The sequence below is a fragment of the Ursus arctos genome, unplaced genomic scaffold (assembly GCF_023065955.2).
Source record: "Ursus arctos isolate Adak ecotype North America unplaced genomic scaffold, UrsArc2.0 scaffold_15, whole genome shotgun sequence".
Lineage (NCBI taxonomy): Eukaryota > Metazoa > Chordata > Mammalia > Carnivora > Ursidae > Ursus > Ursus arctos.
The window spans coordinates 833,617-847,832 of NW_026622819.1; the positions used below are offsets into that span (position 1 = coordinate 833,617).

General features: G+C 64.3%; 1 protein-coding gene across 2 annotated transcripts in view; it reads right to left on the reverse strand.

Moving 5' to 3' along the window:
- SLC12A7 (solute carrier family 12 member 7) overlaps positions 1–13,623 on the reverse strand; it is a 71,754-nt gene extending 58,131 nt beyond the window's left edge. For both annotated transcript variants that reach the window (XM_057312148.1, XM_057312147.1), the window contains exon 1: positions 13,402–13,623. In XM_057312148.1, coding sequence (XP_057168131.1) covers positions 13,402–13,591 — 190 coding nt within the window. In that variant the 5' untranslated portion in view covers positions 13,592–13,623. The remainder of the gene's footprint in view (positions 1–13,401) is intronic.
- Between the last annotated feature and the right edge of the window lie 593 nt (positions 13,624–14,216).

Genomic DNA, 14,216 nt, shown 5'->3' on the forward strand with positions numbered 1-14,216 from the left:
TTCCCTGGGGCGCTGGCCGAGGCCCGTGGAGGCCTGTGTTCTGGGGTGCGTCTGAGCAGGCAGGGCGGCCACGCTGGTTCTGCAGGGGACCTGACCGTGGGGTCCTGGGGGTCTGCATGGGGAGGGGGCTTTGGTCGAGCGGAGCTGGGGGGGGTCTCCGCGGCCGGCTGCTGGCCTGACCAGGCACCTGCCCTAGGGCTTCCCAGGAGGCTGAAGAGTGGCCTGCGCTTTGGGGTCGGGTCCCAGCCTCTGCAGGCCGCTCCCTTCGCCGGCCACATGCTCCAGGACACAGCTATCACCTCCCTGCTGAGGTCCAGCCTCCCCCTGCAGGGACTGCTGGCCAAGGCCCCGTGAAGCCTGCGAGAAGGTGCCTCCATGGGGCTCGGTGCTCGGGAGGACTGGCCGGCTCCTGGGCTGAGGGTGCTCCAGCACGGGCGGGGGCCGCTCGCCCTCGGCTCCCCCTCCATCCCTGCAGATGCAGACAGTGGGCCTGAGCCCAGCACCCAGAGAAGCACCACATGTGGGAGCCCCTGCACCAGCCACGAAGATGCCACCTGACTGGGGCACGCTGAGGGTCTACGCAGAGAGGGGCAGGACTTCCTTGTGCTCTCCTTCTGCACCCGCATCCCCAGGGCCCAGGGAGCATTCCAGAAACAGCTCCCAGGTGAACCCAGCCAGCCCCTCTGGCACCACTGAGAACCTGGACCAGTACCCTGGGCGGCTGTAACCCAGAGCCACAGACCGCGAGACCTGGTCCCAGGGTCTCCGGGCCACAAGGCTGACAGCCAGGTGTCGCGGGCCGCACTCCCTCTGGAGGCCGCAGGGGACGGTCCCTCCTGCCTCCCCCTGGTGGCCCGGCACTCCCACCTCCGTGTCCTCATGTGGTCTGTCCCCTGTGCGTCCTGTCTTCCTCTGTGTCTCTTACAAGGACACTGGACTCAGGAACACTGGATAAGCCAGGATGACCTCTTCACCTCCATGTCCCTAAGCTAAGCACATTTGCAAGGACACTTTCTCCAAATCAGGTCCCGTTTACAGAAGCCAGGAGTTAGGATGCGGACCCATCTTTTCGAGGCCACCATTCAGCCCCCGCTAGCCTCAAAACTAACACAGGATAAGGCCCAAACCTGGAAGTACTTGGTTCTCAGGGAGGGGTCTCGAGGAGGGTCACACCCCAAAGCTCCTGCAGTCATGCCCACACAGTGGGACCGTCTCGGACAGTGGGACAGGCTGGCAAGACTCCCAGTTGCTGTCCGCTTGCTTTTAACTTGCCCGGAAAGCAGGATTTTCTGCCACATCCTCACAGTACCTGATTTTAAAACACGTGTCCTCAAGGCAGCAGCTCCCAGGCAGGAGATCCCATGTATCCTGTCCCTACTGGGCCCCTACCCACCAACTGGCTTTCTGAAGGGGGACAGCTGAGGTCCCCAGTTTGGAAGGACTGCTGGGGTGGAGTGGCTTGGGCCACAGCAGGTGCATTCTGGGACCCCTGATGGTCCCACAAGCCAGGTTCCACCCTCTCCCTCATGGGCCAGTCCTGTCTCACACACTCACAGTCCACAGGCAGGAGAAGGGGAAGGAGTGCCTTCCTGGGCCTGGGCAGGAGCCTGGCAAGGCTTCCCAAGGAGGGGAGCCAGGCCCGTGGCAGCCCTGTCCCCAGGGATGGTGACCCATGGGCCTGCACAAAGCAGGGACTGAAAGCAGCACAGGGGGGCAGCAGGGGGCAGGGCAGGAAGGCAACCTCATTCTCAGGAGGTCCCAGCCCCCCCGCCGAGAGCGGGGACAGTGAGGCCTGGCCCACGCTGGAGAGTGGCTTGCTCTGAGAGAGGTGGTCCCCGGAAGGTGGGCCCAGAGGAAAGGGGGTCTCAGCAAACCCCAACACTCCTCGGCAGGCATCCGCTCAGCCCTCTTTCCATGGCAGACAACATAGCCTTGCTTGGCCCCTCAGGCAGCCGTTTCTGCAACCCTGCACCCTCCCACCAGCAGGCCTGCTTGCCTTTGCTGCAGGGGTGGGGAGGGTGGGAGGGACCCCTGTGCGCTCCCTCCGCTCTGTCCCAGGGCACCTCTCATTCCCACCCTCTGGAACACCTGGGTGGGCTCTGAAGCCTCCAGAGCCATTTCCCCACATCCCTAAAGCAGTTGTTGATGTGTATGACTCAGGCCGCCGGTCCCAGGCAGGGCTCCGCTGAGAAGACCTCCGTCCACAGGCGGCAGGCATGCCAGGACATGCCCACCTACACCCGCGCCTCCCAGGATGTCCCCGAGTCTCAGCGCATCCGCGGGGCAGGCGTCACGCCAGCTCTGGGGTGGGTGAGCCAAGAAGCTCTCTGCTTCTCCGCATCGGTCAGCACCCCCGAAGAGCCATCCTCGGCAGACCCTCGGAAAGCACGGTGCCCAGCCAAGGCCTGGCCGGGTGGGCTTGAGGCCCACACCTGCAGTGACCAGATGAGCCCCCGGGGGTCACTCTGCCCAGGTGGATTCATAGGGGGCTCAGAACCCCGCCGAGAGGTGCGTGCGTGGGAGCAGCTCCATGCTTCCTGCGGGCCAGCGGCCAGGGCCTCATCCATGGAAGGCTGGGAGGGGACCCTCTGATGGCTACAGGGGGACACCCAGACCCCCGGGACCCTAGAGCCCCACCTAGAGTAGGGAGCCACAGCCTGTGTGAGTTCTGGCAGGCTGCTCTCCAGACGAGGCAGCCCCTGATCTTGGCCAGTTTTCCCAGGTGGGGGCACAGGGTGAGGCCCCGGGAATCTCTGAGGGGTGACCCTGACCACTGACCTGCACCCCCAGACATCTCTGTGTCTAGTCACCCTTCAGGTCATTAACACCCCCAGGCCTGGTGTGCACAGGCACATGGGATGGAGGGGGGCTGCTGGCATCACCTGCTCCCCTCAAACCCCTCTCCGCAGCCCCCCAGGGAGGCCTCATTTGTGAGCAGGGGAGGGGCTGACCAGTGCGCCTCACACCCCCTCCCCCACCCCCACCCCCACCCCCGTAGCTGGCCCACCCCCCTCTGCGCTCTGGAGTCTAGGGGGATGCGAACACTCAGGTCTCCAGGCAACAAGAGGCAGCGAGCAGGAGCCGGGCCCTGGGGAGGGCTCAGGTGGCCCGCGGGGGGAGGGGCAGGGAAGCCCGATGCAGGTGGCTGCAGGGGAGGGAGCCTTGGTACAGGTGAGGCAGCTGACGAGCCCCTGGCTGGGGACAGCACAGGGTCCCCGCGCTGGCTCGGATGGGCTCAGTGACCTCACTGTGGACTACAACGGGGAGGCTGCTCATGGCAGCACTGTCAGGGAGGAGGCCAAGCTGACAAGGCCCCTGGGGGTGCGGGGGGCATGCACAGCTACAAGAGCGAACCCCTAATCTTAGCTGTGGTGGAACAGGCAGTACCGGCTGGGGGCACAGACAGCACTCCTGCGTGGTCTCATGTCCTGGAGGCTGTTTCTCCCGAGGCCTCTGTCCATGGCCTGTGTCCTCACACGGTCGCCCCTCCGTGGCTCTGTTCATCACATCTTTAAAGACCATCTCCAAGTGCAGTCACATTCCGAGTTGCTGGGGTCAGGACCCCCAGAGCCATCAGCGGTCTGGGCTGCCCCACCTCCCTTCACCCCTGCTCACAGGCAAGCTCCTGGAGCTACGGGCTTGGGCGGGCTTGGGCGTGTGTTCCCCTCCGCCCTCCTCGCGGGGCCCAGGCCAGCGGTTCAGCAGCCACTGAGCACGTGCGGTTGGTTGAGCTTAAATTCAAATTAGTTAAAAATTCAAAAAATTTAAATCCAGCTCTTAGCTGCAAGAGCCACATTCCCCGTGCTCCACAGCCACCCGCGGCCGGCAGGGCCCTGAGGACAGGGCGCAACAGAGACGGAAGGAGTGAGCAAGGGAAGGAAGGGAGGAAGGGAGGAAGGAAGGGAGAGAGGGAGAGGGGGAGGGAGGAAGGGAGGAAGGGAGGAAGGGAGGAAGGGAGGAAGGGAGGGAGGGAGAAAGGGAGGAAGGAAGGGAGAAAGGGAGAAAGGGAGGAAGGGAGGAAGGGAGGGAGGGAGAAAGGGAGAAAGGGAGGGAGGAAGGGAGGGGGCTCTGGTCCCACACAGCGGGAGAGAAAGGAGCTAGGAGCTTTGTTCCGTCTGAGTCACGGTTACCTCCGGTGCAGTGGGGAGACCACGCGGGTCCTGCTGGAGCACGCAGCAGTCGCGGACTGCGTCCCCCCCCCCCCCCAGAGACCGCCATTCCCCACGCCCTCGGGAGGCGCTGCCCAGCCCGCGCAAGTGTGCCCGCCGGGTCCCTCCCAAGCCGCACGGGGTCCGGCCGGCCTGCCAGCCCGTGGGCCCTGCTGGCCACCCAAGGACAGGCCAGTCCACGCCACTGGCCCGAGTGGCCTCCACAGGCTCCACTGGCAGGGGCGACCCCACGGGGGACGGAAGTCACCGCTGCCTCCTCCTCCTCTCCGTCTCTGTCTCCCCGGCACTGAGCTCATGGCCCACGACACTGTCCGCCCACCGCAGACCACCGACCTGGAGGGGCTGCCACGGTCCCCCCCACACCCCCACCTCTTCCGGCGGCTCCTGCTCGTTGGGCCACATACAAGCACACAGACAACCGAAGCCTACAACGGGCTTCACCAGGCCCATTGGCCCGTTCTCCGCCTCGGCGATGCGCGGGGTCCCGTGTGCAAGCTTGGCAAGGCCAGGGCGGGGCACAGGAGGGCACGGTCCCGCGCCTGATGCGGGTGGGGGCTGCAGCCGGGTGACAGCCGCACGTGGGACACACGCACCCCCAGAAGCGACTTTGGGAAGGTAGAGTCTTCCACAGCCCAGGAAGGTGGGCCTTGGGAGCTCCAAAAATTCTGTGGCATTCCTCTCAAATGGAAACAGGAGACACTTCGAGTAGCCTGTGTGAAGTCCATCGATTTTCTCTGAGGTTCTCCCTAACACCCAGGCCTGCTTTTCCACAGAGGGTGCCCTGACCCTGCTCCCTGAGCTCAGGCAGTGTGGCCAGCCTCCACTGAGGGCAGTGGAGGGGTGCGGGTGGTGGGCAAGGGAGATGCCTGGTCCCACGGGCTCCACGTCCGCTTGGCCCCCACGCCGGCCCTGGACGTGTCTTCAGCCACCAGGCCCCCGTGACCCACTACGTCAACCGTTTCAGCCCGATTTTAAATGGCCCCCCAGCCAGGCCCTCCCCAGCCCGGCCCGCCTGGGTCTGAGCGTCGGTGTCCCGGGACTGAACCCGAGGGAGAGGAGTCCGGCCCCGACCGTGCAGGGGTGGAGAGCAGGCCGACTGCCTGTGGGCTCCTGCCAAATGTCGTCCAGGAAGCGGATGCCACAGCCCCGCACCGTTGGTTTAGCGCAAACGCTCACCGTCCAGTGTGCGCACAGGTCACAGGGTGGGGGTGGGGGTGGGGCAAGCAGCTCACAACGAAGACACGCGGCAAGTTGCGGCAACGGTATTTCAGAAGTGACCGTCTGAGTAAACAGGAAAAACAGGCCCTGGGTCCCAACCTCGCTGCCACCCCCAGGCCGCGTCTCCTCTCTGAGCCGCTGCAGGTAACAGACTTTCCAAAGCTCGTGGTCATGTGTAATACTCAAGTATTTGTTCAGCCGCTGGAGACAGACTCCATGCGACGAGCGTCAGCCACAAGCATGACAGGTCAGGGCCACCTGGCCCCATGGCAGAGGGAGCATGCCACCACCACTGGGGCGCACCTGCTACGGCCATGGGCGGGTGGTCCCACGCAGCCCACTCTGCTGCCTCCTTGGCGGCCATGGTCTGAGCCTGCAGCCGGAGACACGTGGGAACACCGCTCCGCACGGTTCACGGTCTGGGAAGCTGGTCCCTCCCGCCCCGTGGCCGGTGAGATGCAGACCCAGGTTTCTCGTTCTCCACGGGAAACACCCAGAAGGACTGGGAAATAAATGGCCAGCTTTGCAGTGGGCTCAGCGAAAGTGAGAAGTCTTACTGCCCCAAGCTCTGTGTTCTGTTGGCTTTCTAATGCCTTCCTGGAAAAGCCAGAGCCAAAGAATGAGAAGAATAAAGGCAATTTTATTCAGGAAAACATTTTCAATACATAAAGAGATAAGGTTGGAAAAAGCGCGTACGCTGTGGGGATGCAGCCACACGTGTATACGTGCGTGTGCACAGGGACAGGCAGAGACAGCCTGGAAGAGGCTTTTTCACAGGGACTATCTCTGAGCACTTTTTCTCTCCATTATTGTGACGGTTCATCGTACGTGTCAGCTCGCCTGCGCTGCGGTGCCCAGCGTGAGGTCAAACACTATTCCGGGGGTTTCCATGAAGATGCTTTTTGGAGGAGATTAACACTGAAAGTGATGAGTTCTGAGTCCTCCCTGACATGGGTGGGCCTTGTCCAATCAGTTGAAGGCCTGACTAGAACAGGGGCTGACCTCCCCAGGCAGGAAAGAATCCTGCCAGCAGGCAGCCTGTGGCCACTACAGCCTTCCCCGGTGTCCTGCCTGCCGGCCCACCCTGCAGACTTTGGACTCCCTGAAGCCACAGCTGCACGAACAAACCCAGTCCCTGAAGTCTCTCTTGCTCTCCACGCACACATCCTGTTGGCTCTGCCCCTCTGGGCCCCCAAACACTTGCCACAGTTTCTCAGGTGAGCATCATGGCGCCATCACGGCTTCCAGGGAACTTTTTTAGAGCACCCAATGCCCCGAGGCACACCCTCAGCCCACTGGGGGTGGCACCAGGCCTGGGCGGTGGCGGAAGGGAGGGCTCAGATCCCTGCGCCCAGCGAGGACTGGGGACCACGTCTGCCTGAGAGAGGGAGAGGGAGAGGGAGGGCGAGCAGGGGCAGGGGGCTCGAGAGGGGGAAAGAGGACCCCAAGCAGGCTTCACACCAGCACGGAGCCCGACATGGGCTCGATCTCGCAACCCTGAGCCAAAATCAAGAGTCGGACGCGTGACTGACTGAGCCACCTGGGCGATCCTGCCTGACTCTTGATGACATTCGGAAGCAGTGTCCACCAGGGACAAACGCGGTCCCCTGGCCCTGCAGGCGGGAGAGGCTCACCTGCACCCACACGCTCCTGCCCGCGGCTGAGACACGGCAGGACAAGCCAGGGAGCCGTCCGGGGCCGCAGGTGTTCTCGCCCCCTGTGCGGGGCTCAGTTCCCTCCAGGGGCAGGAAGCTGGGTCCCCAATCTCCCCCAAGGCCAACTCGGGCAAAAAGCCACTCTGAGCTGCCGCATCGGGAAGGAGGAAGTACAGCCAGCAGCCCGTCCCCATTTCTAGGGACCGGCCAGCACGCTGAGCAAAGGGCAGACCCCGCAGCCCCTACTGAAGGAGGACCCGTCGGCTGGAGGGGCCACCCCAGTGCCCCGCGCCTGCCCTTCCTTCAGACTGGAGAACTCGGGCTCCTGCTCAGGGGTCTTCAGGAGACTGCAGCAAGGGACGAGGGTGAGGGGGGCCACAGGCCTCGCAGCCAGGACAGGCTGTCCCCGGGGTGTCCAGGGAGAAGGGGCCTTTCCAGCCAGTGGCTGAGGCCCAGGGCTCCTTCTTGGTCCCTGGAGGAGCAGACTCAGGAGGGCAGTGTGAGGAGGGGCCGCCCAGGCCCGCACCCCCGCCAGAGCCCCTCCCCAATCCCAGCGCAGCAAGCACGCCCGAGTCCTCTCTCCTGCTCCAGGACCAGCCCGGAAGGGCCACACCGGGTGCTGTTTGAAACAGGAAGGTCCCTGGACAAAAATATCTCCTGTGAAAGGCCTGAACTTGCACCTTGCCGAGAGTAATTTAGATGAAAAGGACCCCTGAGAGAGCCCCGCGTGGCGAGAATGGATTTAATCAAAGTGGCCTCCTCGTCCTCCGGAAAACCAGACACCAGCTCGCCTGCCTGCGGAAGGAGCACGTCAGGGAGGGGGCGGATTCGGTTTCCTCTCACCCTCCTCTCCTGTTAGCGTTTTTGATTGTGGTAAAATATACGTAACATAAAACTTTCAGCCATTCTGTATACAGTGGCGCTCAGCACATGCACAGTGCTGTGCAGCCATCCCCTCCCCAGAACTTCCATCTTTATGAAACACTCTCTCCCAGCCCGTCTGCAGTCCCGGGCGCCCACGTGCTCCCACGTGCTCCCCTGTGTCTCTATGGACGGGACTCCTCCGGGGACCACCTTTGTCCACCAAGACGTCCCTCTGCCACTGCTCACAGCATCCTCAAGGCCACCTCTGCTGTACCAGGTGTCCATCCGTCTTTGGAAGGCCGGACAACAGCCCAGCGCGTGGAGAGACCACGTCTTCTGTCCACCTTTCTGCACACCCCCCACATATTTGTACGGTAGTCAACATCTGTGGACACACGTCTGGAGCCCCCAGGCCGAGCCCACGTTTGCTCGGTGCAGCCCTGGCTCACGGGGACAGACGCCCGGGTGGGAGGAGGCGAAGGTAGGGCAGCTGGGGGCCCCGGGCAGGCACCGTGCACAGGGTGGTCCTGGGCAGTATGGCCGCTCCCGCGGGGGTCCTGGGCCTGCCCGCAAGCCCCCCGTGGGTTAAGGACGGTAGTGTGGCCAGTTGAACAGACTTACCATATAATTTTGATGTTTAATGGGAGTCGGTGCTTCCAAAACCGCGACACCACCCCTTGGGAAAGAAGCCAAACGGAGCAGAAGTAGCGAGGAGGGAAGTGAGGGACGCGCCCTCAAGCGTTTTCGCCAGCGGACCTGGAAACCACCGAGGAGAGAGTTCCCTGGCTGAGTGACAGAGCCTGGGAGTGGGCTCCGGACAGAGCTGCTCCGTGAGAACCTACACGAGGGCTGCGCTCCATGAAATATTTAAGTAAAACGAAAACAGAGTCTGCCCAGCGGGGCGGCGTGTTCTCTGACACCAGAAATGGGCAGCCCGCGACCAGGACTCCGGCTCAGTCTGCCTTCCTGGGCAGCCAGGAGCGATGCTCGGCCTCCTTCCTGACGAGAAAGCACCACAGTCGGCGAGGGAAATGGGACTTGCCCCCGACGCACACCTGGAGCAGAGACCCGCGACCCCCGACGCACACCTGGAGCAGAGACCCGCGACCCCCAACGCACACCTGGAGCAGAGACCCGCGACCCCCGACGCACACCTGGAGCAGAGACCCGCGACCCCTGACGTGCACGTGGAGCTGAGACCTGCGACCCCCGACCCCTGACGCGCACCTGGAGCAGAGACCCGTGACCCCTGATGCGACCCTGGAGCAGAGACCCCCGACCCCCGACATGCACCTGGAGCAGAGACCCTCGACCCCTGACCCACACCTGGAGCAGAGACCTGCGACCCCTGACACCCAACGCGCACCTGGAGCAGAGACCCGCAACCCCCGACCCCCAATGAGCACCTGGAGCTGAGACCCGCGACCCCCGATGCACACCTGGAGCAGAGACCCGAGATCCGCTTTCGAAGTTGCACGAAGGGCAGACGCCCCCTCTGGAAGGGGAGGCGGGCTCTCCGGGGGCTTACAGACTGGGCAGAGGGCCCAGCCCAGAGGGTGAGCCGGGGAGCCCGTTCCCCGGGGACAGCAGTGTCAGGGCCAGCGCCTGGCAGAGGCTGGGCCAGCAGCATCCCTGACGATGGCTCCCAGCCTCGTCCCGTTCCCGGCTTCCCAGGGCCCAGCTCGCGAGGGAGCATCCCCCTTCAAGCACACGATCCCCCTCCGGACGGAGCAAGTTCTAAGGCTGAGTGGTCAACCCCCACCTCCTTCCTGAGCAGCAAAGAGCCAAGCACGCAGTCATACACAGACACGGACACGAGACACATACAGGCACACGTACGTGGACACTGACACACAAAGACGCACGTACACACACACTTGAGTGTTCTGAACAACAGGCCTACAAGAGCAGCCCTTCAGGTGTCATCTGAGGGTCTGTGGGACCCTGATGCCCCCACCACTTGGGCTTCAGAGAAACAGAAATTCAACCCCGCAACAGGGGGCTGGTCGGAAACCAGGATCCCGGTGAGGGTCCACCTGAGTCAGCCCTGGGCTGCCCCAGCCTCCCTGGGAGCATGGGCTCAGAGAGCCCAGGGAGACAGTGGTGGCGTGGGAGGACCTGTCTCAGTGTCAGGCCTCTGTCTGATGCCCCCGGACCTGCAGACCCGCCCAGACCGGAGACAGGGAGGCGGCTGAGGGGAGTCTGGCCTCTGGCGAGCAGAGCTGAGCTCCGAGGAGTCTGGCCCTGCGTTGGAGGGGCAGATGGGTGGCTGTGGCCTCCCTGACTGTCACTGTCCTCAGGGCAGCCTTCTTTCAGGCCAAGGCTCCCTCTGTCCCTGCCCTTCCTGAAGGGGAGTGGGGGGCACAGATCCTCCAGGGTCTTGATTCCGGATCTGGGGCCCCTCTGTGATCCCACAAAGGAACAGCACCAGGAGCAGGGACCAGCGCTTTCCTGGGAAGTGGGGGACAGCCACGGTTCAGCCGCCCCCCCTTCTGGAACCTCCCCAAGTGGTGGTGGTACGGTAGCCCCATCCCTGCCCAGCTGCATGCTCCTGAGCTGTCTCCCCTCCTGCCTGCGCAGGCAGACCAGCGGTGCAGCCAGGAGGGGCAGGCAGGTGGCCTGGGGACAGCACCCCTGCCTCCTGGGGGTGAGGAAGCCTCCCCCTCCCGGCCCAGCACAAACCTGGCCACCCTCAACAAAGCAAGCGTGCTGCAGACCAGTGTGCACCAGGGAAATGCCGGCTGAGCCAGGGACACAGGGACGGGGCGCCAGAAGCTGGGATTACGTCCGGTCCGGTCCCTCAGCAGAGAGAAGGGACACCCCACCCGAAGGGGAAGGGGGCTCGTTAGGCACAAACGCAGAGCAAGCAAACTCACTGGCGGGGAGCTGGCCTAAGGGCAAAGTCGGTGCTTAGCCTGGCTGATTCCCGCAGCTCCAGGAGGCAGGCGGGATCCTGACTCCCTGTGAGGAGCCTCTGTGCCAAGAGGCTGCCCGTGCGCCACCCCCCCCCCCCCCGGGTTGGAAAGCCCCCTCCTTTCACACAGAAGCGGGAGGGCAATGCAGGACCGGTGCCCCACCTCGCAAAGGCGCACCAGAAAACCCAAGTTCCTTTTAAACTTAGTGCACGTTGTCTTATCAGCAGCGTCTCGTCAAATAATCTGTCTTTGTTCTCCTGCCGTGGGCACACAATCATTTGATTGATCGCTGGCTGGAACCGTGCCCTGCACCGGCCGCCCCACTGGAGCCCAATTGTGTATCGGCAACCGTGTCAGCCAGGGGCAAGAGCACAGTGACGCCCTGGCTCCCAACAGGCCCACACCTGAGGGCTGGGGCGGCAGCCGGATAGGGGAAGGGGGAGGGAGGGAGGTCTGAACCCCCTGGACCACCGGCCCATGAGAAGAGATGACGGTGGGAGTGGGGGAACTGTAGGGTCAGGCAGGTCTCCCTGGCCCCAAACAGCCCTCCCCCCGCCCCGGTCTCCCATCGCCCACCCCTCGAGGACTCTGGGTCAATGCCCTTCTCCCTCGACAGCATGAGGATGAACATATCAGTGCCTTTGAGGCCAGAGGACAAGCGAAGACCTGACCGTGCCTGTGTCTCCTGGCACCAGACCCTTTCCCTGGGGCAGAGGCCAGCATGCTGGGGGCCCAGGACAAGTGGGGCAGAAGGGGTCAGAAGGGGGGACGAGGAGGGCCTGCACACTGCTGGACAGAACAGCTCCATGCCAGGACAGGGCCCACGGAGAGCCCACAGCCACGGCCTCCACAGCCCCAGCTCCTGGGGGGCCGGCAAACCCAGGCCGGGGCCTCGGGGTCCTCGAGGCCGAGAGTGGAGAGGCCCTCTCTCTCACTGCAGCCAGCCACACGTCAGGAGGACCACCTGCCCCACCAGGGGCTCTTTTCTCACCCACAATCTCCTGAAAGTCTCTATTGACCCCTTTCGTGAAAGCGATTTCCCTCAGAACAGAGGGGCCGGCAGTCCCAGAAATAATTAGTTGTTCTGATTCATACTGGGTCACCACTGCTCATAGAGCAGAAGAAGAGGAGGGCGCCCCCGGGTAAGCAGGGGCGTGGGCAGGAGGGTGCCTCTCTCTCTGCTTCCCCACGGCCACACACACCCCTCCCAGAGCCCAAACAATGGCTCCCAAGGTTAAGAGGGCGATGGGGAGGGAGCAGGACCTGAAAACCAGCTGCCCCCAGAGTGACAGGGGTCGTGGCCACACCTGACCACACCTGACCTAGGCTCAGAGCAGAGCTGGTGGGGGGACACACACCCCAGTGCGCACCACGTGTCTGGGCCAACGCAGTCCTTGAGAGAGGGCATGTGCAATGTGTGTGCGTTTGCTCGCGCACACACACACACACACACACACACACACACCCAGCACCAGAGAAGGGCTCATGAGGGAAGCACGGCTCGGAGTTCATCCCAGGGTTAAAGAATCTCCCAAGTAAACCAACAAAGGCCTTGTTGGAAAGAATCTAAACTCCGAGCACTGTCAGCTCTCCGTTTAGAGCAGGTCCTCACTGCAGGCACTGCCCCCCACCCCCCACAGAGGCCAGACAGAGGCCCTTCTGCCCAGAGACCCGCCTCCCCTCGCTGACCTGCAGGAACCTGGGCTCCTGAGCAGCTGAAGGTTGTCCAGACATCAGCCCAGAGGGGGAGGCTCTGGCCCCCAGAGGCGCCTGCTGTCTATGGACTGTCCGCCCCCCCGGGAGTGGCCTGAGGCTGGAGGGCAAGGGCCTCTCAGAATCCAGTCAACCCAGAGCTGCTGGAAACCCGCCTTTGCCTGCCCTCCCGTTCGCACCCTCCCCCACCCAGGGCTGTGGGTCGCTGACCGGTGTGAGGGGCCACAGGGGCCACAGTGCGTACACCCGCCCCCAGCACACCGGGTCAGGGCAGGGATCACCGAGGTGCTCACCTACACTTCCTAGGGCCTTCACATCACAATCCTCAAAACCAAAGGAAAGTGGCTGGTAGAAGTTTGATGATTAAAGGCGAGGGGGTGGGGAGTCCACTGGGGGCACAAATCAAGTGACTGACCAGAGGGCAGTCCAGGTCCGACCTGCCTCGCTGATCCCCGGGCATCTTCACCCCGCCGGGGCCCCAGCGTTTCCGCGGAGGTCTCTAAGCACCCACCTCTCCCCCTGCACACACAACGTGACTTGCACTGGACTCCCGGCGCTCCAGGGACAATGTGGTCAGAGGCCCAGGGAGTCGCATCCCCCTCTGGGGCACAGGACAGGACAGAAAGACGGGGCGTCCGGCCGAGGCCACGGTCCCCAGAAGAGTCCGCAGGGCACGCGCCACACCAGCTCGACCCGGCGCTGACGACGCAGCCACCGCGGCCGTCCCCAAGGCCCGCGCCCCGGCAGCGCTCCGTCGGGCGGCCCCCGGCCTCGGCTGCGACCCTCCCTGCGCGCGCCCGCCCGCTCCGCCGCACAGACGGGGTGGCCGCGCGCCCTCGACGGGCGTCCCCGGGGGCCCGCACCTACCGTAGCGGCTCGGCTCGCGGCAGTAGCGCAGAATGGGCAGCGCGTCCACCCTCGGCGTCTCTGGGGCGGCGGCGGGGTCGGGATTCGGGGCCCGGCCGGAGCTGGGGAACTGGCTGCCGCCGCCCTCGGACCTGGGCCCCGCGTGCCCCGCCCCGCTCGCCGCGGGGGTCACCACGAAGCGCTGGGACATGGTGGCCGGAGCGCCAGACCCAGCCTCCTGGTTCCCCGGCGCCGGCAAATCTGCGGAGCTCGAGCCTGGCCGGTGGGGCCGCGGGCGGGGCCCAGGTCTGCGCGGAGAGGGCGGGGGCGGGGCAGCGGTGGGGGCGGGGTTGGCGCTGGGGAAGAGCCCGCCTCAGGGACCCAGCGCTGTCAAGGACACAGAAGGGGCAATGGCGTGGCGTGGGAGAAGGGGACCCGTTGGGGAGCGGGGAGGGGGGACCAGTACAACTAGGAGCGAGGCTGGAGGCGCAGTCACTGGGGAAAGGGGCGCATTCCCTGCGTGAGACGCAGAAGCCTCGATCTCCAAGCTAGAGTGTCCCTTCAGATCAGCAGAGTCTTGGGGATCTTGCTACAAGACCTTGAAGGGGTCAGCGCCAGGGCCTGGGGCACTCATACCAGTGGATGCTGGAGACCTCTCTGGCCTGGGACAGCGACCACCCCCAGCGGCAGAATGGCAGCCAGGGACCAGTCACAAGAAGGCTGGTGCCAGAGTTTCCTGGAGTGAGTGATGGTGGAGGCCTCCTGGACCATGGGGTCTGGGGGAGGGGCACCCTGGCCTGGCATGCTCCCATCCCCCAACTCTGGCTTCTTGACCA